The 24,259-nt window shown below is 45.3% G+C and overlaps 1 protein-coding gene across 2 annotated transcripts in view; it reads left to right on the plus strand.

Annotated features, from left to right (window-relative positions):
* Nucleotides 1-24,259, plus strand: part of MED23 (mediator complex subunit 23) — an 89,595-nt gene that overhangs the window by 26,955 nt on the left and 38,381 nt on the right. Inside the window, exons 9-12 of one of the 2 annotated variants that reach the window (XM_083176708.1) lie at nucleotides 1,248-1,360; nucleotides 4,692-4,787; nucleotides 5,279-5,296; nucleotides 12,036-12,236. In XM_083176708.1, coding sequence (XP_083032834.1) covers nucleotides 1,248-1,360; nucleotides 4,692-4,787; nucleotides 5,279-5,296; nucleotides 12,036-12,236 — 428 coding nt within the window. The remainder of the gene's footprint in view (nucleotides 1-1,247; nucleotides 1,361-4,691; nucleotides 4,788-5,278; nucleotides 5,297-12,035; nucleotides 12,237-24,259) is intronic. The other variant, XM_083176709.1, reaches the window with a different exon arrangement.

The following is a 24,259-nucleotide window of genomic DNA, read 5'->3' on the forward strand; positions in this document are numbered from 1 at the left end:
AGGATAGTGCAAAGATATAGGGGGGGTATGCGGGTCCGGTTTGGGATACCGGCAGTCTAAATACCGTCGCCGGGATCCTGGCCGCCACAATCCCAAAAGGAGGGCGAGTGCAACGCCATGCTGCGGGCACACTAATTTCTCCCTCTATGGGTGTCGTTGACACTCACAAAAGGAGAATGTCGGGATTGTGGCAGTTGGGATCCCAGCGCCGCTATTTTGACCGACGGGATTCCGACCACTGTGATTTTGACTGCATCCTGGGTATGCAATCCCTTGTCGCTATTTCCGACGGGGGGAATAGCGGCAGGTGCCTATTCCTTTCCTGACAGCATTGAAGAGGCTTCTCAGCAGAACCAGCCCTACTTTAAAAGCTGTTATGCCCATTCTGCTGAGAACGGCTGTGGATTGTCGAGTTCACGGCCATATCTCGACGATCCATGGCCATTTCTCGCGGACTCGCCCCCTTTTCGCAGATCAGCAGGCTGGACATTGAATCCCGCCTGCCGATATGCTGTCAAGCAAAACGCAAACGCGCCAGGTTCACGACTGTCGGGACCGACCGACAGTCATGATCTGGGATTGCATACCCCTTAAGTATTGTGTTATTATTTATAAAATGCACATGAAATCGGTCTATTCAATAATATTTTAAGACTAGAGTAATGCTGGGGACGCATCTATAGTTTCTGTCTGGTGGGAACAAAAATCTGCTAATGTATGGGAGCAAGTGATAATCGACCATGTGCTCCCAAACACTGCAAAACAGAAAATTGTTGTTCACAAAAAGTGGTTACATTTGTTTGATTTAACAATGTATCTGGACTTATGGAGACATAAATTTGACTTAATGTCTCTATTATAATATCTTAATAGAATTTTGTTATTTCATAAATGTTATTTAGGGAGTTGAAATGTTTTTTATTTTCCAAAAGTGGTTGTTTTTACAGTTAAGTTTTTTTTTTTTGTTATTGAAAATGTTACAAATATTACAGATTTTAAGTTTATCGTGAAAAAAATGCGTTTGCAATGATTTAGTAAAAATGTGTGTGTAAACCTAGGGGCAGATGGATTAAGCCTGGTGAAGTGATAAAGTGGTCGGTGATAATGCAGCAGCCAATCTGCTCCTAAATTTCACTTTTCAAGTCTGTACCATGACAGTTAAGAGCTGATCTACTTTCACTCCACCGAGCTTAATGCCCACTAATGTCTGAACTGTAAATTCTCTTTTTCTTTATTGTGCACAACAGGCCGCTGCAGTCTTCTTCCTGTAGTGAACAATTCTGGAGCCATCTGTAACTCTTGGAAACTGGACCCTTTAACCTTGCGCTTTCCACTGATAGGACTTTTGCCTTATGACAAGGTGAGATACTAATGAAGTTTTTTATTTGGCTGCCAATCATCTGTAGGGGGTGCATACATGTTCTATGAATTGGTTACAAATACATTCAAGTATAAGGAACCTTATCAAATGGGAATAAGGCAGAAGAACATAGAGCTAATCACTGTGAAAAACAAAGGAATTATTAACAGCTTGTACTGCTACATTACTATGAATAGGCTGTGCATAGTAATTTAGTTCAATTCTACCGCACTTAGCTGCAATTATATAGTTACACAGAGAGAGAGGGTGCAAATGCACTATGCTATCATTACATTATAATATAATAAGAGGTTGTTGGTATATCATTGGCCAGTGATATTGGCCTGCCCACCAATCGCCCAGGTCACCTCTTGTCGAGCAGGTCCCTAACACTCTGGCGTCACCACCTGGGACGCAGGGAACCCCGAAACATGATCCAGCCAAGGACCCCCCCAGGGCATCACAATAAAGAATAGGGGTAGTAAAGTGGTGAAATTATAAGTATGGAGGTCCCTACTATATGTTTGAAGGTAGAGAGTATGTGAAATAAAAAGTGCATACATAAATAATAGACATACAGGATATACAAAGTGACTGTGTATTTAAGTTGTGATGCCCTGAGACAGTCCAGCCAGAGCAGCCCGGGGCCCCCACGCCCAGATGCCAACCCCAAATTTTCTGACACTATGCACAAATAAATAGGACTTACTTGGAATTATGCCTCTGTCTCAGTGCAGTCCATGCTGGTTCCCTGCTTAAAAACATAGAGGGTGGTGGGGGAGGGGTGCTGATCTAGATTGAGGCATTCTCAAACCTCAGGTGTGTATTGCTACACAGATATATGGTAGGGGAAATTGGCTCTAAATTGCACACCCTCAGTAATGAAAGGTGCCATCTGCTGAGAATAAATGGGTTACACAGAGAGAGAGGGTGCAAATGCACTATGCTATCATTACATTATAATATATAAGAGGTTGTTGGTATATCATTGGCCAGTGATATATACGACCCCTATTCTTTATTGTGATGCCCTGGGGGGGTCCTTAGCTGGATCGTGTTTCGGGGTTCCCTGAGTCCCAGGTGGTGACCCCAGAGTGTTAGGGACCTGCTCAACAAGAGGTGACCTGGACGATTGGTGGTCAGGCCAATATCACTGGCCAATGATATACCAACAACCTCTTATTATATATTATAATGTAATGATAGCATAGTGCATTTGCACCCTCTCTCTGTGTAACCCATTTATTCTCAGCAGATGGCACCTTTCATTACTGAGGGTGTGCAATTTAGAGCCAATTTCCCCTGCAATTATATAGTGCCAGGATAGGTATCAAAGATACTTGTGGAAGGCATCATCCTTGTAATGGAGGGGCGTGGCCAGGACCGTCATGGAGTAGGTCACACTTTCTAAGAGCTCTCACCTACATCCTGAATACTCATCCTGTGGTGACCCTACCCGGGCACATCTAGCAGCAGCTGTGGCAGAACAACCCTGCTGTCTGATGCACCTTCTTCCGTCATCCTCTTTTGTCCGGTGCCCGAGGTATTTGCAGCTTCTCTGGCGTGGCCTTGCTTCCGGCTGTGTGTGCAGCCATCTTCCGCCTGCCAGTCCAAACGCCTTCCTCATCGACCTGTGTGTGCGACTTCACAGCGCATCCTGCAGCACCTTATGATGGGGGGAAGCGGTGCTGCCATCCCCTGCTCCAGCGGCAATATTGAGACGGTGCCCGACCCTGCACCAACACATTGACCGTGGCAGGACGTAGTGAGCCGCCATCTTGGGCCGACCTCTGACCATACTAAGGTACTCTGCAAGCCCCTGAGGACGGCCTGCCATTAGAGGGCATTCGGGGCATTATATATCTATGAGGCTGGCAACTGCAAGACTGGTTCAGTGGCTGCAGTAGCACACTGCCACAGCTGCAAATCAGCCAACTACATTAATTATTACAACAATTACACTCCCAGTGCCCTGGAAGAGTATCCTGTAGTAATCTGAGCTCCTTCTAAACCCTGTGATCCTTCATCTGGACACTTCATTTTCTACCATAATATTCTTTGACTTGACTGTGAAAGCCTTTGCAGTGGGACCGTCGCTACTAGTTATTTATTTACTTAATACTAGTCCCACTTCTTGCAACAGCGGCTGTGGCTCCTGTGATGTGATGTGCTGTAACCACGGCTGGCGCTGTTGGGCGCTCTGAGGCGGGGGGGGGGGGGGTGTTGGATGGAATGCGGCCGGGAGCTTTGGTGGGGGGGGGGGGGGTTGGGGGAGATGGCGGAGGTGCTTGCTGGCAGGGATGCTGGCTGTGCATGAGGGAAGTAGAGGGACACCGCTAAACAGCCGGGTAACATCATCTGTATGTCTCCCGGCCACCAGACACACCCTGGCGGGCCAAGGAGACTGACTTGTTAGTGGGTCATGAGGCATATGGCACACTGGCCCCCGGGGCAGCATGCCACTGCTTATCACAAGCAGCAGGCGGCTGTTTTATCTGTCCTACAGGCAGGACATCACCTGTACGGAGGAACAACAGCGTCTGCGGCTCCTGTGATGTGCTCCATCCATTCTTGGCTGGGGGCTGGCTAAGGAAGGGCAGCTACTCTGGGGCAGATGTATTAAGCCTTAACAAGAGATAAATGCAAGGGTGATAAGGAGAGATAAACGTCCAGCCAATCAGCTTCTTACTGACTTTTTTTCACACACAGCCTGTACAATAGCAGTTTGCAGGTGATTGGCTGGACGTTTATCTCTCTATCACCCTTGCATTTATCTCTTGTTAAGGCTTAATACATCTGCCCAGTTTGTGGTTACAGGCGGAGGGAGGCGGAATTATTTTGCGGCGTGAACGTTCTAGCATGGTGCTCATGCAGGGGCCTGTCACTGTATGACTCCAGCAGCTGTGGCTGCTTGTCCATCCGGGATAGATGACATTGAGTGCCTGCCAGTGTCCTGCTCGGCGGCATTGTGCCTGTCAATCTGTCAAGTGTGTGTATTTCCTGTGTGTCTTAACGTTTTCCGAGTGGCGGAGTTCAGTCTATGACTCCGCCCAGTGTTATACACACACTCACAGATTGACAGTTCTTTATTAACGTGTAATGCAATAAAAAATGATAAAAAAAACCTAGATTTTTAAAGGGAAACAAAAGGTAACACTTTTTTTTTTTTTTCTCTTCTAACCCTGCGTCCTAGTCATGCAAGTAGTTTTGTGATTTGTAACAAATGTTGAAATACTGGATTTCTTTTCTATGGGACCTGTTCCTTTTCTGAAATCTTTTTGTTCATTAAACATTTTATCAGTTATCTTGGTCAATATTTCTTTTCTTGTAGGATTTATTTGAACCACAGACTGCTCTGCTGAGATATGTCCTGGAGCAGCCTTACTCCCGGGATATGGTGTGCAACATGTTGGGTCTAAACAAGCAGGTATTACTATGCGCATATCTCTTACTCTACAAATTCTGCTCTTCCCTTTCACTATTTTCCTTTGCTATACCAGAATGAACAAAACAGTATTGATTATTGTCCCTTTTATATTTATTTTAATATCTTGGGGGTTCTTAAATGAAGTCTTCATGCTGATTTACTGCCTGGGGTTTCCAACTGCAGGAGTTATTTGAAAAAAAGTATTTTTGTTTTGCATTGCTTTCCCCTTCCTATAAGGCCAGTCTCAAGAGAGTCCTTTTGCCAGCATACTGCACCACGTTATGCACAAAACGATTTCCCGAAATATTCCTAATCATTTTCTAACAGTGAGCACACGCTGCAAACTAGTGTCACTTAACCCTTACAGATGCCATTGGTGGGTATTCTCTGACTAGGCGTCTTGAGGCAGGCCTCATAGTCACTGTTTTGTCTTTTCTTTTTCTTCCTTTATTTTTGTTCTGTCTTGTCCTGCCCATCCTCCAATGCTCTAGACCTTGAACATTGCTCAGGTATGTTCACAACCTTCTACTTGTATGGTGACTAACAGTACTGCTGGTTGCTTTATAGCCACTGATCCCCCACTTGGCAAATACACAAACCTGGTCAGGGCTTGAAATTGGCAAGACCACAACATACCAATTTCATGTCAATAGTTTTATAACTTCGATTTCAATTAATCTTTCAGCGTAACCCTAACCCTAACCCTTGTGCTAACCTGGTATAATTTCACAAGTTTTGTCATTTTGTCTCCTGTCTGCTTGTACCTTTTACAGAGTGTCTTTAAAGTACGTGAGAACAGATCTGAATTGGAATCTGGCATACATTTATTGTGTTTAATTGCTTTAATTTCCCAGTCTGCACTGCCACGTTTGCTATAACTCCGCCTCCAGGCTGACTGACTTCTGTTTTTTGTTGGTGCCTGCAGGAAGCAGGTGCACCTCAGCTGCGCTGCTGCTGGATCCCCAAGAAAGCTTTTACTTTTTACTGCGCCGACAGCGGGAGGTGGACGGCTTGGCCAGCAGATCAGCGGCTTTCCCGACAATGATGCGGGAGCATGCAGCAGCGCTCACTGCTCTTCGACAGGGCATAAACACTGGGTGGCTTTGAGCTGAAAGCCGCTCAAACTTGCTGTTTTCAGCAGCTTTCAGCTCAAAGTCGCCCAGTGTGTATGGGCCTTAAGGCCTTCTGTCAGTAAGTGCTCCATCACCATCTGCTGGGTCTGAGACTCCACACTGGGGGTCCTCACAGCACGTTAGCATGCAGGTGATTGGACCTCAAGGACTGCGTGCAAGGCAATCTGAGGGTAGGAAAGGAGCCTGTGGCTCACTTAAATTGGAGTCTGTTGGCATCTGAGGGAGAACAGATGCTGGGGTGCTCCTCTGCACTGCACAGTTTGGAGCTCATGATTACCTGGGGGTGGAAGCCCAATTAGGTAGTGGTGCTGTACCTGTGGCCGCTTCCAGCACTGGGAACAAACTATCTGCAGTTTTTAACCCCCCAGCAGCTTAAAACACTTTTTGTCTCCCCTTCTGGTTTTTCGCATCACTGTAGTCTGTAGTGACCAGCCGGAGGGTGCTGTGTGCAGAGTCTGGTTAGTTCTGCGCCCTCCACTAGACCATCAAGAGTTAAAGGTGGGGGCGGGCAGCACAGCATCCCGGAAGTTAATACAGCATAGGGGGAAGTAAGCAGCTCCACCTCCTGCAGAACCTCTTCTAAGCCCACCTGCTTCTCAAACACAGAAATGCCAGGCAGCCTTTGTTCAGTCTGCAGCAGGTGGATCTAATCTCACTGTACAGAGTGCTAATCCTACCAGCTACTGCGGTCTGTGTAGTTGATACCAATTACTGGTTTCTGCATTGGGTGTGACTTGATAAATATTCTGAAACTGAGGTTGGTTTACAATGCTTGGACGCTTGCACACAGTTCTGCCACAGGAAGACCTGTTCAAGTGCAGTCTTAAAATTTGAAAGCAGACTTTCTCAGTTGCCAGGATGTTCATGCCAGGGAATGGGCCCTACACCTGAAAGTTTTTCAACTACTGGTAAATGGTGGGCGCCTGTCAGATGTAGCACTGATGGGATCTCGTCACAATTGCAAGACCCATAATTTGGAGCTCACTAAAAGGATCCACAGGCAGCCTTTGTGGATGCTTTGCTACTAAGATAGTTCTACAGTTTCCCATACATATTCCTTTCGATATCCCGGGTCATGCTGAACTTTAAAATCCAGGTAGCTCCAACATAGCCCAGAGAACACTGGGTCTCAGACGTACAGGGGCTTTCAGTAGAAAAGCCCTTTGATCTTCCTCCGAGAACTGATTTAATGTCTACATGGCTGCGTCCTCATCTGGTATGGCTGTCTTTGACAGCGTGACGCTTGAATCATCAATCCTAAGAGCATAGGGATTTTCAAGCGAGGTGATTTAAATAGTGATTAAGGCTCATACGCTGGCTTCTTCAAAAATACAGTATAGTATACTGGTTGAGTATCTTGTATCCGAATAACCAGTACCCGAATTATTCCAAAAACCATACATTCCAGAAAGTGGGGAAAAATTATTTTTTTGCTAAAAAGTTACTGGTAACATTTGTAACAGCACTACTGAGGACATGATATGTAACTGGCACTATATATGTACAAGACAATGATTGCTTGCCATTCAAATTCAGTGCCTGAGATAGTACACAAATTTTTGTTTCATGTTTTGAAACCTTGTTTTTTGAACAAATAAAATATATTTGTGTGTATTTCATGTGATGTGTTTATACAGCATAAATGCAAGATACTTCAAAATACATCATTGAAATAATAAAATATTCCGAAATACGAAATAATCCGTTATCCAAAAGTCTCCTCGTCCTGAGCATTTTGGATAAGGGATACTCAACCTGTATAACATTCCTACAAGCGCTATGATTATTCCATATTAAAATAATTTGCTTTTCTACAACAAGTCTTGGATTTAGGCCTCAGGATAATGTCAGCATTGTTCATTTGGTTCCAATGCGTGACTGCTTTATTGCATGATATACGTACCTTCTTGCAATGGGTAGTTCCTATCCAACCTCCATCTAGTCAGCCAGTTCCTCCATGGAACTTGTCACTAGGACTGAATGCCCTACAAAGCCTCCATTTGAACCATTAATGACACTGGATTTGAATTTGGTAACGGCAAAAGAGATTTTCTAATGGTAATAGCATCTGCTAGGAGGGTATTAGACTTAGCAGCCTTGTCTTGTCACCCCCTTTCCTAATTTTCCATTAGGATAGGGAGGTTTTGTGAACCAAACCTTAAGGTGATTTCCAACTATCGTGTTAATTGAAAAAAATTCTGGTACCGGCCTTAACTCCCCAGGATTGTCTAGAAAAGAACCTTCCATGGATTTGGTTCATGCATTACACGTTTTCTTTGGACCGTACTGTAACTGACAGTTGGAGTCATACTTTTTTCATCCTCTCGCCACACTATCTAAAATCAACTCCACGCCGACGTGGATAGTGGGGGTATGAAAAGGTCGGAGGACGTGTACCGCTGCGCTCGCCACACTTCGGGATGGCGTGGATACTGGGGGTTACATGCGATGCTATGCGATATTTAATTGTACAAGCATCGCACACCACTAAATAAAGTACACGATGCCATGCGATGGGCGCCGTGCTAGGAAACAAATAGGAAATCATGGCCGGCAATAAAAACATGAAGAAACTTATACACACCGCTATTGGAGGCCTATCTGCTATAATAATTTTGTTAGGCTCACCAATTAAGCATAAGCAGCAGCTGTAGATGCAAGGTATTATATTATTGTTCCTTTTCACCCATTAGCAGCATGATTGCAGCTTTAGCACCTAGAAAGCAGAGTCTTATTGCAAGCAGTGAGTATATAGCTTTTCCTTTCTCCATATTGGTGTCTTGCATTACAACAATTCTCATCACACACTTCCAGTAGTTTGATCTGTTAGGTATAGCCTTGCATTAAATGTGTTTCTGTTATTTTGGATAACAATGCTAAAGGTTACAGAGTTATTCTTAAATTGTCTTCTGAGATTCTTGTCTTTTTACAAAATGGATTGTTCATTGCTGGCAATTCAGTGAGGCTGGACTCAGTGAGGGCATGTCTACAAAACTGGGAAATGCAGAGTTGTCCAAACACATAAATACACCTGTATACAGATTGCTCTTGTACACCTAGTTAGGATATGCAAATGACAGGCTTGGAGCAGCACCAGTGGTGGCTAAAATACACTTCTATGTTCTGTGCCTGTAATTGAGCAATTATGATGCACCTGTGTTACATTCAGCCTCATCCGTATAGTCTTAATATCCATTCAGTAAGACTCTGATGTTGTATTACTCCTCTCGCCAGAGTTTACAGAGCTTCAGTGGACTATAATTACTCTTGCCTGGGCTTCCACAGTGACCATCTATACATCAGTCATATTTCAGTATAGATGTTAAGCAAGTTAAATCAACAAATGGCATTTTGAAATAAATGTGTGTGTGTCCGATTTATCATGTTAGTCCCCCTTAGTCTTTATGCTTGTATGTCCGCCAAAAACAGGTCATATTCTTTTGTGTGACACTTGGTATTCCAAAGTAGAATTTAACATAACATGCAATATATGAACACACTTTGTTTGCTCTTCTAACAAAAACGTATACAAGTGTGTTTTTGGGAAAACCATTTTTCAAGTTTATATTGCAAATGCGTCTTTCGCTGTAGTTGCATAGGACTAGTTAATTTCAAGCCCTGCCCACTGCATTTTGCATGCTAGTTAACATTGACTTTTGTAGTGGTGTGTTGTGAATTTTTTTTTTTTTAAGAGTATTTGTTTGTCTTGGATAATTTTATCTGTGCTAGTTTTGCTCAAGTTTTGTCATTAGAAGGGTCACACGCAGTCTCCTTTATTTGTCTGTTAAGGACCATTTATTTGACTTTTTGATTAGTTTTTTTTTATACTGACCTATCGTAAGCTATTGCTATTCACATTTAGGCTTCACTACTATACTTTCAAGGGTTTGTTTTATAATAATGCTACTTCAAATTTAGTGGGCATTACAAAATTGTGGTTTCCATAGTAATATTACTGCATCATTCGGACATTGTAAGCTACTTTAGCTGACTGCCTTGGACACTAATTTTGCTAGTTGTCGCAAACATAATGAGGCAATGGATTGTTTGAGGGTGGTCATTGACCTAATGCTGTCCTGCCCCTACACAAGGCCGAGAACTAGATTCAAAATTGTATTCATGAAACTTATTCTACTAGTTACTGTAGATGGCCGATGGTTTGCTATAGGATATGGTTACATAGTTTGACCCTTAAAAGGGCACTTTTTACATTGGCGTGTGGACAAAATGTGTTTTTGGTCTAATGTGATCCTTACATTTTTTTTATGTTTTGTTAATCTCCATAAAAAAGATACAGTACAATAAGTATGAATATATCAATTGCATAACAAGGAAAGCATAAAAGAAAAAAACATAATAGGGGAGGGGGGGCATAAGCATGGCTGACAACTAAAATATAAATGTGGGCTTTTTAATATCTGTGGAACTGTATAGCCCATTTCATAAACTTTTAGTATCATTAAGGGGAGATGTGTTAGGACTTCATAAAATGCGGAGAAGTTACACATTGCAACCAGTGAGCTGCTAGCAGTTATTTATCTAGTACATTTTCCACAATAAGTAGAATGTGATACTTCTACATGTGTCTACTTTTCCTTTAGAAGGCTTAATATATATTACCAATATTTTTATGTCCAATTTCAAATGTATGCTTTGTGACACGTGGTGGTGGTGGTGGTGGTGGGGGGGGGGTGTGTATTAAAGTAAGTGCTTTATTTGGCTAGCCAAAAAACTGTACTGATTCGCCCCCATAGTATTCATTTGTGTGCGTTGTCACCGATTATTGAGTACTTTCACCCCTGTCTTTTTTGGGAGGGGCAAAACAGACAAAAAATGGTCAAAAACTTCCACAATTTTGACCACGTGCTTTTCGTCCTTGACGTATTTTTGGACGCTTGCATTGTATCCAAATCCAATTTGCCCTAAAAATGGCCGAATATTGGTGATATTTTTTCAAACAAAAGTAGTGACTGATAAACATCCAATTTGTAAACTATGCGGTTTTTCAAAATGTTTACAATTGGCGTTCTCTATCTGCTGTAATTTTGAAACCATAAGTTAAGGTGCATGGCTTTTATTGTATATCCACTTGGAGCCAAATATTTATAATAAAGAAAGACCACTGGCTTCAGATCCACAGGTTGAGTATTACTGTATTATATGTTTTCACATTTTTTTTTGAATAGGACCCCTGTGATCGATAAGACTACATTCCAGGTCCCTCCTATAGAGACTACATGTTACTCTGTCACGGCATGTCTACCAAAATGTTGTCCCATTTTCAAATGGTTTCTCTGCTGGCAAAGAGCATGTCAGTTTGATGTTGATTGTACACATTCCTCATTCCTTTTTTTATGGCAAAATAAAGTAAATATGTCCTCCTATATCTTTTTTATAGGTACATTTTTTTAGGTTGACGTTTCCAATATTTAATTATATTTTGATCAATGATGGCCTATGGGTTGTTTTTTTTGCCTTTTTATTTTATGGATTTTTTTGAGGCTTTGTAAATTTTTCTTCAAAAACTACTTTAGATTTTGCCTTCAGAAAGGGACTCTAATTCCTTTTTTTTGGTTTCCATGTTTTTCCCTTTTGTGTGACAAATGAGATGAAAGCTGAATTTTGGTGTCAGGAGCTCAATAAGTAATTATATAAAAGTGTTAGCGCTGTGACGAGCTGCAATTATGCTTGTACTAAGAAAATAGAATTGTTTTGACCTAATCAGTGGATATAAAATTCTTTTAGTTAAGCTTTCAGCATCTGCATGTAATACCAAATTACTGCTAAATGTAACTGTCCAGAATCTAATACTTTACTAAATTCTTGTCTGAGAATTGGATCTCCCTAGCACCAATAGCATAAAACTAAATAATAAGCATGTTAATATTTGCATGTAGGCCGTGAACCGCTCCAAATTTGTGATAAAGATAGAATCATTTAAATATATCAAATAAGAACATCCATACTCCTGCCATTTGCAGATTCAGCATTTATTAGCATTTTCCATCTGTAATTAATTTCCTGCTTTTTGACCTGGCTTGGCTACCTGTGTATTGTGTGCATATATACCATCTGCAGTTTAGGACCTTTTGGAATACTGATTTCTACTTTACAGTACAAGCAGAGATGTCCTGTGCTGGAGGACCAGCTGGTCGATCTGGTGGTCTACGCCATGGAGCGCTCGGAGTCTGAGGAGAAGTTTGATGATGGGGGAACAAGCCAGTTGCTATGGCAACATCTGTCAAGCCAACTCATTTTTTTTGTGCTTTTTCAGTTTGCCAGTTTTCCACATATGGTCTTGTCTCTTCACCAAAAGGTATTCAACCGTAACCACTTTCGCATCAGTATTTATCGGAGTTTAACTTATCTGATTTTTTTTTTTTATTGTTTTCCTGTGTCTTTGTATGCATTTGTGCCGAACAGTTTTGTGCTAGGGGACAACCATTTCTTCTTGTTTTCTTTTATTTAATATTTATATGGCGCACCCTAATTCCATAATGCTTTACAGAGACAATTTAGTCATCCAGATCATTGCCTGACCTAGTGGGGCTTACTTGCCACATGTACACAAACTTAAATTAATTTCTGAATTGAACTTCCTGTATGTTTTTCAAATGTGGGAACATTTTGGAGTACCCTGAAAACCTATGTAAAAACTGGGAGAACATACAACCTCCACACAGATAGTAGAGCGGTTTGATTCCCACCAAGGCACTGTGGCACCACTGTACACTCCACATTTTTTATTAAAGTAGGCACTGTGCAGTATCATCGTTTACCTGCACAGTAGTCCTGTTATTAGCAATTTATATACATACATCTACTGTTAGACCCTACATGAGGTTGTTCTGCAGAAATAGCACCAGCTTTTGTCTTATGACACAGATGAGTTTCCCATAAATTTCAACGGTGTTCATTTATGAATTGATGTGCATGTAATATACATTAAGACGCACATGCACCATTAATAAACACTGTATTCAGTACCTGTACATATTTCTCCTTCATCCACTAGGTGACACTGGGGTGCTTTACAGTGGGAAATAGGTGACTACAAGGAGCATGGGCACTTTAAATATTAAACGGTGTGGCTAGCTCCTCCCCTTCTACTCCCCCTCCCCCACAAGGCAAGTAGATTGTGCCCTGCAGGAGCTGGTCACAATTTTTTTTTGCTTCTTTGGTTATAGAATTTTTAAACAAGAAAACAGGCAGGTAGCGCCTGCCACTACCTGCCTGCAACGTGTGCACTGCCGGGGGTCTCTATCGCCACTGCTTGCGGTATACCCACTGCTGTAACCTCCGTTGAGAACATGATGCTGCTGCATGCAGTGCGTGTCCGGGGTCCTCCGCTTGCATGTCCACCACCAGCAGCTCGACAGTGGGGAGTATTACCCCGGCTCCACACTTGCAGGGGAGTCTGAGCACTCAAGCGGCATTTAAAAGCGGGACTTTTTAAAACAGGCACCATAGTAAGGGGGCAGGGCCAGGCGCGGGTGAACTACACCGCACACTCTGGCTCCCAGCTGCCCAAGTGTTTCCTCATGCAGTGGCCATCTTCTAACAGCTGCATGCTGCTGGAGAAGTAAAGTGGAGGGGTCCTGTGTCCCGCTGCCTCTACCCCATGATCTGTGGGGTTTAGTGGCTTTTCAGGAGAGCGCAGGCTGTGTGTAAATTTGTGGTCATAGCACTATATATATATATATATGGTACTTGTTTCCTAGCACGGCCACAACGATTTAGATCGTTGTGGTCGTAAGATAAAAAATCGGATCGATCGCATCGCATGCGATTTGGTCGCATACGATGCGACCGATCCGACCGACCGATTTTTCACCCGATTTTTTTTTTTTTTTCCCCAGATTTGTTTCAATTGCCCCCCCAAATGTTACTAAGTGGGCTAGACCCCACGATAGACGTCAACCCGAAGCGTGGCGAGCGCAGCGAGCCCGCGAGGGGCGGCGGTGCGCGTCCTCCGACCTTTTCATTCCCCTACTATCCACTAGGGCGTGGAGTGAGAATAGAATAGTGTGGCGAGCGCAGCGAGCCACCGAGCCCGAAGCGTGGCGAGCGCAGCGAGCCCCGCGAGGGGACGCGTTTAACTTCACAGGTATACGCGTCCCCTCGCGGGGCTCGCGGCGCTCGCCACGCTTCGGGCTCGGTGGCTCGCTGCGCTCGCCACACTATTCTATTCTCACTCCACACCCTAGTGGATAGTAGGGGAATGAAAAGGTCGGAGGACGCGCACCGCCGCCCCTCGCGGGCTCGCTGCGCTCGCCACGCTTCGGGTTGACGTCTATCGTGGGGTCATGGCGGGCACATAAAAAATGTGAAATGGGTCATATTGGGCCATTTCACCTTTTTTATCATTTTACCCTATGTGAGATGGACTTAATCAAGTCCATCTCATCTTGTGCCATTATAATGGCACAAGACCGACGCGATCCTCCCGATTTCAATGTTAAAAGTTTTTTTAACATTGAAGTCTATGGAAAAATCGGGTCAATCGGTCGGTCGCATCGCGGCCGATTTTAATTGGTCGCGACCGACCGATTGACACGATTTCTGTCAATCAAAGTGAAAAAATTGTAAAAAATCGGCCACATCGTGAGGATCGTGTCCCTTAATTAAGAGCCACGATCACTCACGATTGTGGCCGTTCTAGGAAACAAGTACTATATATATATATATATATATATATATATATATATATATATATATATATATATATATATATATATATATATATATATATATATATATATATATATATATATATATATATATATATATATATATATATATATATAGTGCTGTTGTGTCATTGTGGCATAGCCTTCCTTTGTACTTTCTCTCCAGTACAGTATTTCTTACTATCCTATACTAACTGTGTTTCTCTTTCGTCCAGTCCGGTGACACAGCTTCACGATGGGATGTAGGAGGGTCCGCAGGTGCCAGGCACCTATGCTTCTAATTCTTTGGGAGCAGGCTCCTCCCTACTGCATCCCATAATGCTTCAGTTAGTTTTAGGTGCCCACAGGAGTGGGTGCTATGCTCTGCAGCTGCGCTGCAGCTGAGTTTTTTCTTTGGATTTTTTTCAGATTAGTTAGGCTTTTTATTATTTTATTAATGCACTAGCTAGAGCAGGTTTGCCAGTGTGTCTCTTCTCACAGAAGTGTACACACACAGAGCGCAGCAGAGGCTGACAGAAGCGCGTCCTGTCAGCTCTCTGTGTGCAGAGGGACACCTTTTTATTCCCTCTGCACAGCGCTTAGTCTCTTTAGGATAGAGACTTTCCTGGGCCCCGAGGGTGTCCTAACCGGCTCCTTGCAGAAGGGGATCGTGGGGGACGGACCCCCCGCGATGGCGCCCGCCATCTTGAATGGTTTAGGGACGGAAATCCCTCCAGGGAAGTGAAGTCCCTTACAGGAGTCCGGCGCTGCTGGACAACTCCATTGTGGTCCCACTGAGGGAGTTACAAGGAGGTGAGAGAGACAACTGCGGGAGCGGCTGAGGGGGGACAAATGCACCAGATGGGCTGGTCTTCCTGCTGAGGCAGAGACTTGGACTCTTCCTGCTCTGTGTTTGGCGCCTTTTTCACCGTGCTGCGGAGCTGACAGGGTGATTTTACACAGACTCCAGTCTCTTCACAGAAGCGCTTCCCTCGCTGATCGCTGACAGGATTACCAGCTCAGATAAGTACTCTGATACATTGCTCTGTGCGGTGCCTGTTCATTTTGCATTGTGTTAAATACATGGCTGAGGGTTTTACTTCTGCTGCTGTGGAGGAGGGAGCGCTAGACATGTTTAGTTACTGTAAAAAGTGTGATGATAAATTTACATGTGAACATGAGGATCAGGGGGATTTATGCCCGGCCTGTGAAGCTGTTCCCTGTGGGTCTCGCGCCCCCAGACCAGAGAGAGCTGAACCTGCGTGGGCTTTGGCTCTGGGCAGATCTATGAATGCTCTTACTGAGGCTTTGAATAGGCAGAAGGATTCTTTGATAGGGTCTCCTGGCCATTTTACATCGTCCCAGGTGTCTGGGGGATCACTTACCCCGGCTCAGGGGGACCCCATTTTGCTGCAGGCTATGCAGGATACTGCTCAGGGAGTTCATAAAATGACTGCCCTGATGGAGCAGTTTACAAAATCCTCTGATGAGAGTGGGCTTAGGCACCCTGTGTCTACACCACCTATTATTCAGGATTTGGATGATGATGGTGGGTGTAATGAGAACTGGAGTTGGGACATGAGTGATGAAGCTGAGGCTTTAACTTCAGGCATTGAGGATTTGATTGTGGCTGTTAAGCAGACCTTGAATCTTGCAGAGGAGGAAAAGACTCCTGTCTCTTGTGTGTTTAAAAAGAGTTGCAGAGACCTTGTGTGTTTCCTCTCTGATGAGGGAATGTCATCTCTTTTAAATGAAGCAGGAAAGACTCCTGATAAGAGATTGTTGATGGCAAAGAGGTATGCAAATATACGTACCCTATGCCAGAGGAGCACACCAAATTATGGGAAAAAGCCCCATTAGTGGATGCATCAGTTGCTAGACTGTCTAAAGCCACTGCCTTGCCGGTCCAGGGGGCTGCTGCTTTTAAGGACCCAGTGGATAAAAAAGTGGAAGGCTGTTTGAAGGCCATTTTTGAAGGTGTGGGTTATACCTTGAGACCCATTATTGCGTCTGCTTGGGTCACAAAAGCCATGATTAAGTGGGCGGAGGAGCTGGTTGGGCTACTCTACCAAAATTCAGAGGCTTTTATTCTGGCAGAAAAATTGAGATCTGCCGCAGAGTATGTGTGTGAGGCTGGTGAGGAAGGAGTTACGATGGCGTCCAGAGTGTCTGTGACTTGAGTGTCTGCGAGAAGGGCTCTTTGGCTCAAGGCTTGGGAAGCTGATACTGAGTCTAAGAAGTCCATTAAAAACTTGCCTTTTATGGGGGAGTTATTGTTTTGGCTTGGAGCTGGAAGCCATTATCAAGCAGGCTACTGGGGGCAAGAGTACGTTTCTTCCCACCACTTCCAAAAGTTCAGGCTCCAAGTTTGGAGTTTTCAAGCCGTCCTTTCGGCCGCCATTTCGGGGGGGCGTCCAACAGAGGACAGTCCGGCCGTGGCAGATTTCAGGCCGGCATAGGAAAGGTTTCCAGAGGCCGCATTGGTGCCTTTACAAAAAGCATGCAGCCAAAGGGGATGAAAAGTCCTCGGCATGACGGGGCGGGGACTCCCCTTTCTGGGCTCAGAGTGGGGGGGTTGCCTCCTACATTTTCGGGACAGGTGGAGAGAATCCATAGTGGATTCTTGGGTCCTTTCCATCATTTCCGAAGGTTACCGGATAAATCTCAGGGGCACGCCACCCAAGAGATTTCTCCCTACACCCTTGCCGCGGTCAGCATCACTGAGGTCCACTCTGTTGGGAGCAGCTGTGGCTCTCAAAGAAAAGGGAGTGGTGATTCCGGTTCCCCAGTAAGAGAGAAAACAAGGGTTTTATTCAATTCTGTTCCTTGTCCCCAAGCCAGAAGGGTCTTTCAGGCCCATACTAAATTTAAAATCTTTAACCCCTTCCCGACCAGGCCTTTTTTGTTAATTTTTTTTTTTTTCCCTCCTTGCGTTCAAATAAGCGTAACTTTTTTAATTTTCCGGCTATATAGACACATGAGGGCTTTTTTTTTGCGGGACAAGTTGTACTTTTTAATGGTACCATTTACTATACCGTATAATATTCTGGGGAATCAGGAAATAATTCAATGTGGGGTAAAAAAAAAAAAAAACGCCATTCCACAATTTTGCGCTGGTTACGGTTTTTTTGGAGTTCATAGTTCGTTTAAAATGATGGGTTATCTTTATTCTATGGGTCGTTACGATTCTGGTGATACCAAACTTATATAGTTTTCGTTATGTTTTACCACTAAAAAAAAAACTTTTACGGTTTTTCTAATTTGCGTCGCGTCGCCATGTTCTGCGGCTTATAACTTTTTTATTTTTCCACCTACGGACCTGGGTGAGGGCTCATTTTTTGCGGGCTGAAGTGTACTTTTTAATTAATACCATTATGGGATATGGGCGACTTTCTGATCTCTTTTAGTTATTTTTTTTTGGGTAGGCGATGCGACCAAAAAACGTAGTTTTGGCGTTGGGAATTATTTTCCGTTTACGCCTTTAACCGTGCGGGATAACTAATGTTATATTTTAATAGATCGGACTTTTAGGAATGCGGCGATACCAAATATGTTTATTTTTTTATTTTTTATTTATTTTTATTTGTGAAATGGGGAAAGGGGGGTGATTTGAACTTTTAATATTTTTTTTATTTTTTTTTTATTTTTAAACTTATTTTTTTTTTTTTTTTTACTTTTACTACAAGGCCCCCTAGTGTACTTGACCACTAAGGGGGCGCGATCGCCTGTACTAGGTTCAGCCATAGAGCTCTATGGCTGAACATAGTGATTTTCAGCACTTTCTATTACATCCTGCCGCAGGCAGGATGTAATAGGAATACTGACACGGCCAGCACAGGGGTCTACATTAGACCCCTGGCTACCATGGCAACCGATCGGCACCCTCCGATCTCGCCGCGGGGGGCCCCGATCGGCGCCGGAGGGGGGCGCCCCCCCTCCGATCAGCTATTTAAGCACTGCGGGCGCTTTGCCCGCGGTGCTTAAAGGGTTAAACGGCCACGATCGGCGAACTCGCCGCTCGTGGCCGTGAGAGCAGGTACCTGGCTGTAATATACAGCCATTACCTGCTCTCTTTCAAGCCAGCTCACTCCGTGAGCTGGCTTGATTCCCCCGCAACCGACATATGACGTAAATGTACGTCATATGTCGGGAAGGGGTTAAATCTTCACTTGTGGGTAGATCACTTCCGAATGGAGTCCCTGCGCTCTGTGCTCCTGAGCATAGATCCGGGAGAGTTCCTGGCATCGGTCGATATTCAGGATGCATATCTCCATGTGCCCATCTTCAAGGGTCACCAAGCTCTCCTAAGGTTTGCAATTGGAGAAGACCATTGGCAGTTTCAGGCACTGCCGTTTGGTTTGGCAACGGCTCCGAGAGTTTTCACTAGGTGATGGCGGTCATGGCTGCAGCTCTCCGTCTAAGGGGAATAGTAATTATTCCTTATTTGAACGACCTTTTATTCAAGGCGGAGTCGGCGGGAAAACTTCATGAACACCTGAGTGTTGCGACGAAGTTCTTGCAGGAACAGGGTTGGGTGCTAAACCTTCCCAAGTCACATCTAATACCCACACAGAGTCTGCAGTTCCTAGGGGTTATCTTGGACACACACCTTCACAGGGTGTTCTTGCCTCACCCCAAAGCGGTGGAGATTTGGCAGATGGTACTGACAATTCTCCGGGCCCCTGCACCGACGGTGTGGCAGGGAGTAAGGCTGCTGGGCAAAATGGTAGCGACCTTCGAGACGCTGCAGTTTGCCAGATTCCATTCAAGGTCCTTCCAATGGAACATACTAGCATGCTGGTCCGGCAATGCCAAGACAATGAAACAGGAGAGGCTGATCTTGTCTCAGGAAGCAAGAATATCCCTGGAATGGTGGACGGATATAGAGACCCTGCAGATGGGGCGGTCTCTTTGCTCATGGGATTGGTTGGTCATCGCGACGGAAGCCAGTCTCAGGAGCTGGGGGGCAGTAGTGCGTCACCTGAGATTGCAGGCCCTTTGGTCAGTGGAGGAATCCAGTATTCCCATAAATATACTGGAACTGAGAGCAGTATGGAATGCCTTGTGCCAAGCAGAGGAATTTCTGAAGGGTTTACCAGTACGAGTACAATCGGACAATGCCACTACAGTGGCATACTTAAATCACCAGGGCTGTACTCGGAGCAAGATGGCGATGGCAGAGATTGTGAAGATCTTCACCTGGGCGGAGGTTCAGGTTCCAGCACTGTCAGCTGTTTTCATTCCGGGGATCCGGAATGTGGAGGCGGACTACCTCAGCAGGGCGGACCTGCTGGAGGGGGAGTGGCCACTCCATCGGGACGTGTTTCAGAAGATGGTAGACAGATGGGGACTGCCAGACAGATCTTATGGCGTCCAGGACCAATTGTCAAGTACCGAGATTTTGTTCTTGGTCGAGGGATCCGTTGGCTTGGGCAGTGGATGCCATGACAGTTCCTTGGTCTTTCCGTCTGGTCTACATTTCCCCCCCCCCCCGTTCCCAATGGTCTCAAGGGTGTTGAAGAGGATAAAGAACCAGAGGGTACCGGCCATTCTGGTTGCACCAGATTGGCCCAGGTGGTCATGGTACTCCGACATACTGAGATTATCGACGGAATCATGGCGACTTCCTCTTCAGCCGGACTTGTTAAGCCAAGGGCCGTTTCTGCACCAGGACCTAGCTCGTCTAAATTTGATGGCGTGGCGTATGAATCCTCCTTATTAAGAAAGAAGGGGTCATACAGACCATGCGAAGGGCCAGAAAACTGGTGTCTGCGGCCAATTACCACAGGGTGTGGAGGATCTACATCAGGTGGTGCAAAAGGCAGAGAGTTCATACCTCCAGGTTTAAGGTAGCAAGGCTACTGGAGTTTTTACAGGATGGATTGTGGTCTGGGTTAGTTTACAGTCTCTAAAAGTGCAAATTTCGGCACTTTCCATTTTCTTCCAAAAGAGAGTAGCTCTGTTGCCGGAGGTACAAACCTTTTTACAGGGGGTGGCCAGGATTAAGCCTCCTTACAAGCAGCCAGTTGCACCATGGGACTTATCTCTTGTTTTGTCCATGCTGCAGAAACCCCCTTTTGAGCCACTGAGATCGGCTGATCTCAAGTACCTTACCTGGAAGCTTACCTTTTTATTGGCCATTGCTTCGGCTAGACGTATGTCAGAATTGGGTGCCCTTTCTTGCAAATCACCATTTCCAAAATTTTTACCTAAAGTGGTTTCCTCCTTTCATTTGAATCAGGACATTGTGCTCCCGGTTTTTTCCCCGCCTGAGGGAACGAGGAATAGGGACAGTTTGAAAAAGTTGGATGTGGTTTGCGCATTGCGAATTTATATCAGTAGAGTAAAGGATGTTCGCAAATCAGATTTGCTGTTGGTTTTGTACAATGTACATAAGATTGGGTGGCCTGCTTCAAAGCAGACTATAGCCCGCTGGTTGAGATCAACTATTGCATTTGCCTACTGTAAGGCAGGTAGACCTGTGCCATCTCGCATAAACGCCCATACTTCGAGGTCAGTTGCTTCGTCGTGGGCGGTGAGGCATGGGGCCACAGCAGAGCAGTTGTGCAGGGCAGCCACCTGGTCCTCTGTTCACACCTTTACAAAATTCTACAGGTTTCATGAGTTCGCGTCGGAGCACGCTTCATTTGGAAGGACAGTGATGAGAACTGGCAGTCTGAGCGTACCCTCCCAAAGGACTGGCTCGTGAACGTCCCATCGTGAAGCTGTGTCACCGGATTGGACAAAAGAGAAAAGGGGATTTTTGTAAGAACTTACCGTTCGAGCCCCTTTCTCTGAGTCCAGTCTGGTGACACAGCGATCCCTCCCTAACGCTCAGTAAGTTGTACCGTTCATGGTTGCCATGTTATGTGTTTATAAGTTGCATATATGATGTTCAGGCATTGTTCTGAGTATCCTAGTGTGCTGTTGAAGTTTAACTGAAGCATTATGGGATGCAGTAGGGAGGAGCCTGCTCCCAAAGAATTAGAAGCATAGGTGCCTGGCTCCTGCGGACCGTCCTACATCCCATCGTGAAGCTGTGTCATCAGACTGGACTCAGAGAAAGGGGTTCGAACGGTAAGTTCTTACAAAAATCCCCTTTATAGTGTGTTATGTGAGTGTGTAACATGGCAGATGGCACTTCTAAGAAGGTAACCTGCAGGAAATGTAATTTGAAGTTCACATATCATATTAAGGGGCCTGCTCTGTGATACATGTGCAGCAATCCCTCCTGTACTAACATCCCCACAGGATGTCCCTGCCTGGGCCTATCAGTTAACTGATCTAATATCCCAGTTATCTTCTGAGTTAACAGAACACGCTGACTTGTCTGCAGCTGTACTGAGTCTCACTAAGGCCCCAGTGTGTCCTCACAGACAGGCCCCCCCACCTCAGTTATTGCATAAAAGACTGTTCCCTCAGGTAGTTCACTCAGATGGGGATGACATGCCTGCATTAGAGGAGGGTGACTTCCCAGTGGTGGCGGAGGTAGACACTGTGGTGGAGCCTGAACAGGTTTCTCAGGGGCTGGAACATTTAATTGACAAGCTCAAATTAACCCTTAAGCTACAGGATGAGGGTCAAGCCCCATCCTGACCTACTATGTTTGGTAAGAGACACAAACAGGCCTTTCCTGTCTCTGAGGACCTAGATCTTCACTTACTGGATGATTGGAAGCAAAAAATTTCAAATATCACAAAGATTTTTACCATCCTATCCTTTCCCTTCTGATAGCAGAAAGTTAAGTGAGACACCACCGGGGGTGGACCCTTCAGTATCAAGACTTTCAAAAAATCTGGTGCTTTCTGTCCCAGGGGTTTCTTCTCTTAAAGAACCATCTGACAGGAAATTAGAAACCACATTAAAAACAATCTACACTGCTGCCTGTGTTTTACAACTCCCAGCGCAGGTGGACTGTTGTGTCTCCAAGGCTATAGATGTCTGTGCTGGCCAGATTTCCAGAAATGTGAAATCAGACCCTGCTGCGGGAGAACTGGTGGTTTTAGCTGACCACGTTCGTGAGCCAGCCGCTTATTTCATAGAAGCTTCTATAGATTTATGTGTTGCGGCAGCAAGAAATTCAGCCCTGTCTGTCTCAGAGGGTAAGGCTCTTTGGCTCCGTCAGTGTCAGGCTCATGTGAATCGAGTTGTGGAAGCTTTGTCTGGTCTTTCAATGGAGAGGCTCTATTCGGTCCTGGACTGGACAAATGGATCTCTCAAGCAACCCCGTAGAACCCTTCGGGGGCCGTCGTTTCAGTCCTTTAGCCCAGCCAGTAGTTTTCAAGGACTTCCAAGGGGTGCCCGACAGGGTCCCGACAGTCATTTACCTGAAGTCGGGATCCCGACTGTTAAAACACCGACAGGCGGGTTCCCGACGGCTACCGGCTATTCCCCCTCGTGGGGGGCAACGACCTCCATAGAGGAAGAATAGAATAGGTGGCGAGCTTAGCGAGCCCGCAAGGGGCTTTGTTGCGCTCTGAATCCGGCCAGTCGGGATCCCGACATCGGGCTAATGACTGTCGGGTTCCTGACTGTCGCAACCCTATACCACACCCCTTACAAGGGGGGGATCCTTCTCTAGAGGAATCGGAGGCTGTGGTCGGGGTGCTTTCTTCACCGCCCATATTGACCCTAAAGCCATATCAAGCCTTCAGCATGACAGGCATCTGGCCCACTTGGGGGATCCTAAGGTAGGGGCATGTTTTCTGCTGTTCATGGATGCTTGGGTCCACTTGTGTCAGGATGCCTGGGTGAGAGAGTTAGTTGTTTCAGGTTACAAGATTAGCTTCCTGAATACACTCCACAACCGGTTTTTAAAACTGGTTTGCCAGTTTCTCCAGACAAACACGGCCTTGGAGGACGCTATTAGCAAACTACAAAACAGGGGGGGTCATTCCTGTACTACAGGGATTCTACTCCAGTCTGTTTCTTGTGCCGAAGCCGGACGGTTCGGCCATGCCCACTCTCAGCCTAAAACAACTCGATCCTTTCTTGAAGGCCGTCAAGTTCACAATGGAGTCTCTCCAGTCCATTATAGCTGGTCTGAAAAATGAGTAATTCTTGGTGTACCTGGACATCAAACATGCATACTTACACATCCCTATTTGGCCACCTCACCAGGCGTTCCTGCGGTTTGCGTACGGCACTTCTAGTTTTGGGCCCTACCCTTTAGCTAATCATCAGTGCCTCGGATCTTCACAAAGTTCATGGCGATGATGGAGCTACTTCGGGCACAGGGTATCATGAATAATACTCTACTTGGATGATCTCCTCTTGAAAGCGGCAACACCAGAGATTCTGGTGCACAACATCTGGTTGACACAGAGCAGCCTAATACCTCACGGGTGGATCCTCAATTTCTAGAAGTCGCAGCTTTTGCCCTCACAGAGGCTGCTATTTCTGGCAATGATTACGGAAACGTCCCTCCAGAGAGTCTTCATTCCTCTGGACAAAGTTCACTCTTTTCAGTTGTTGGTCCGTCAGGTACTTCAGCACGGGTCTCAGTCCTTCTTTGCACCTGCCTTCTAGGAAAATGGTGGCTGCGTTCAAAGCGAGTAATGCCAGTTTCCTTCCTGCCCATTTCAACTGTGTCCTCTGTCAGTGGTCAGGTTCTCACCTGTCACTCCAGCAAAGGGCAACGCTGTCTCTTAAAGCTCGCCTGTCTCTGATT

The sequence above is a fragment of the Crinia signifera genome, chromosome 3 (genome assembly GCF_055691185.1).
Source record: "Crinia signifera chromosome 3, ASM5569118v1, whole genome shotgun sequence".
Classification (NCBI taxonomy): domain Eukaryota; kingdom Metazoa; phylum Chordata; class Amphibia; order Anura; family Myobatrachidae; genus Crinia; species Crinia signifera.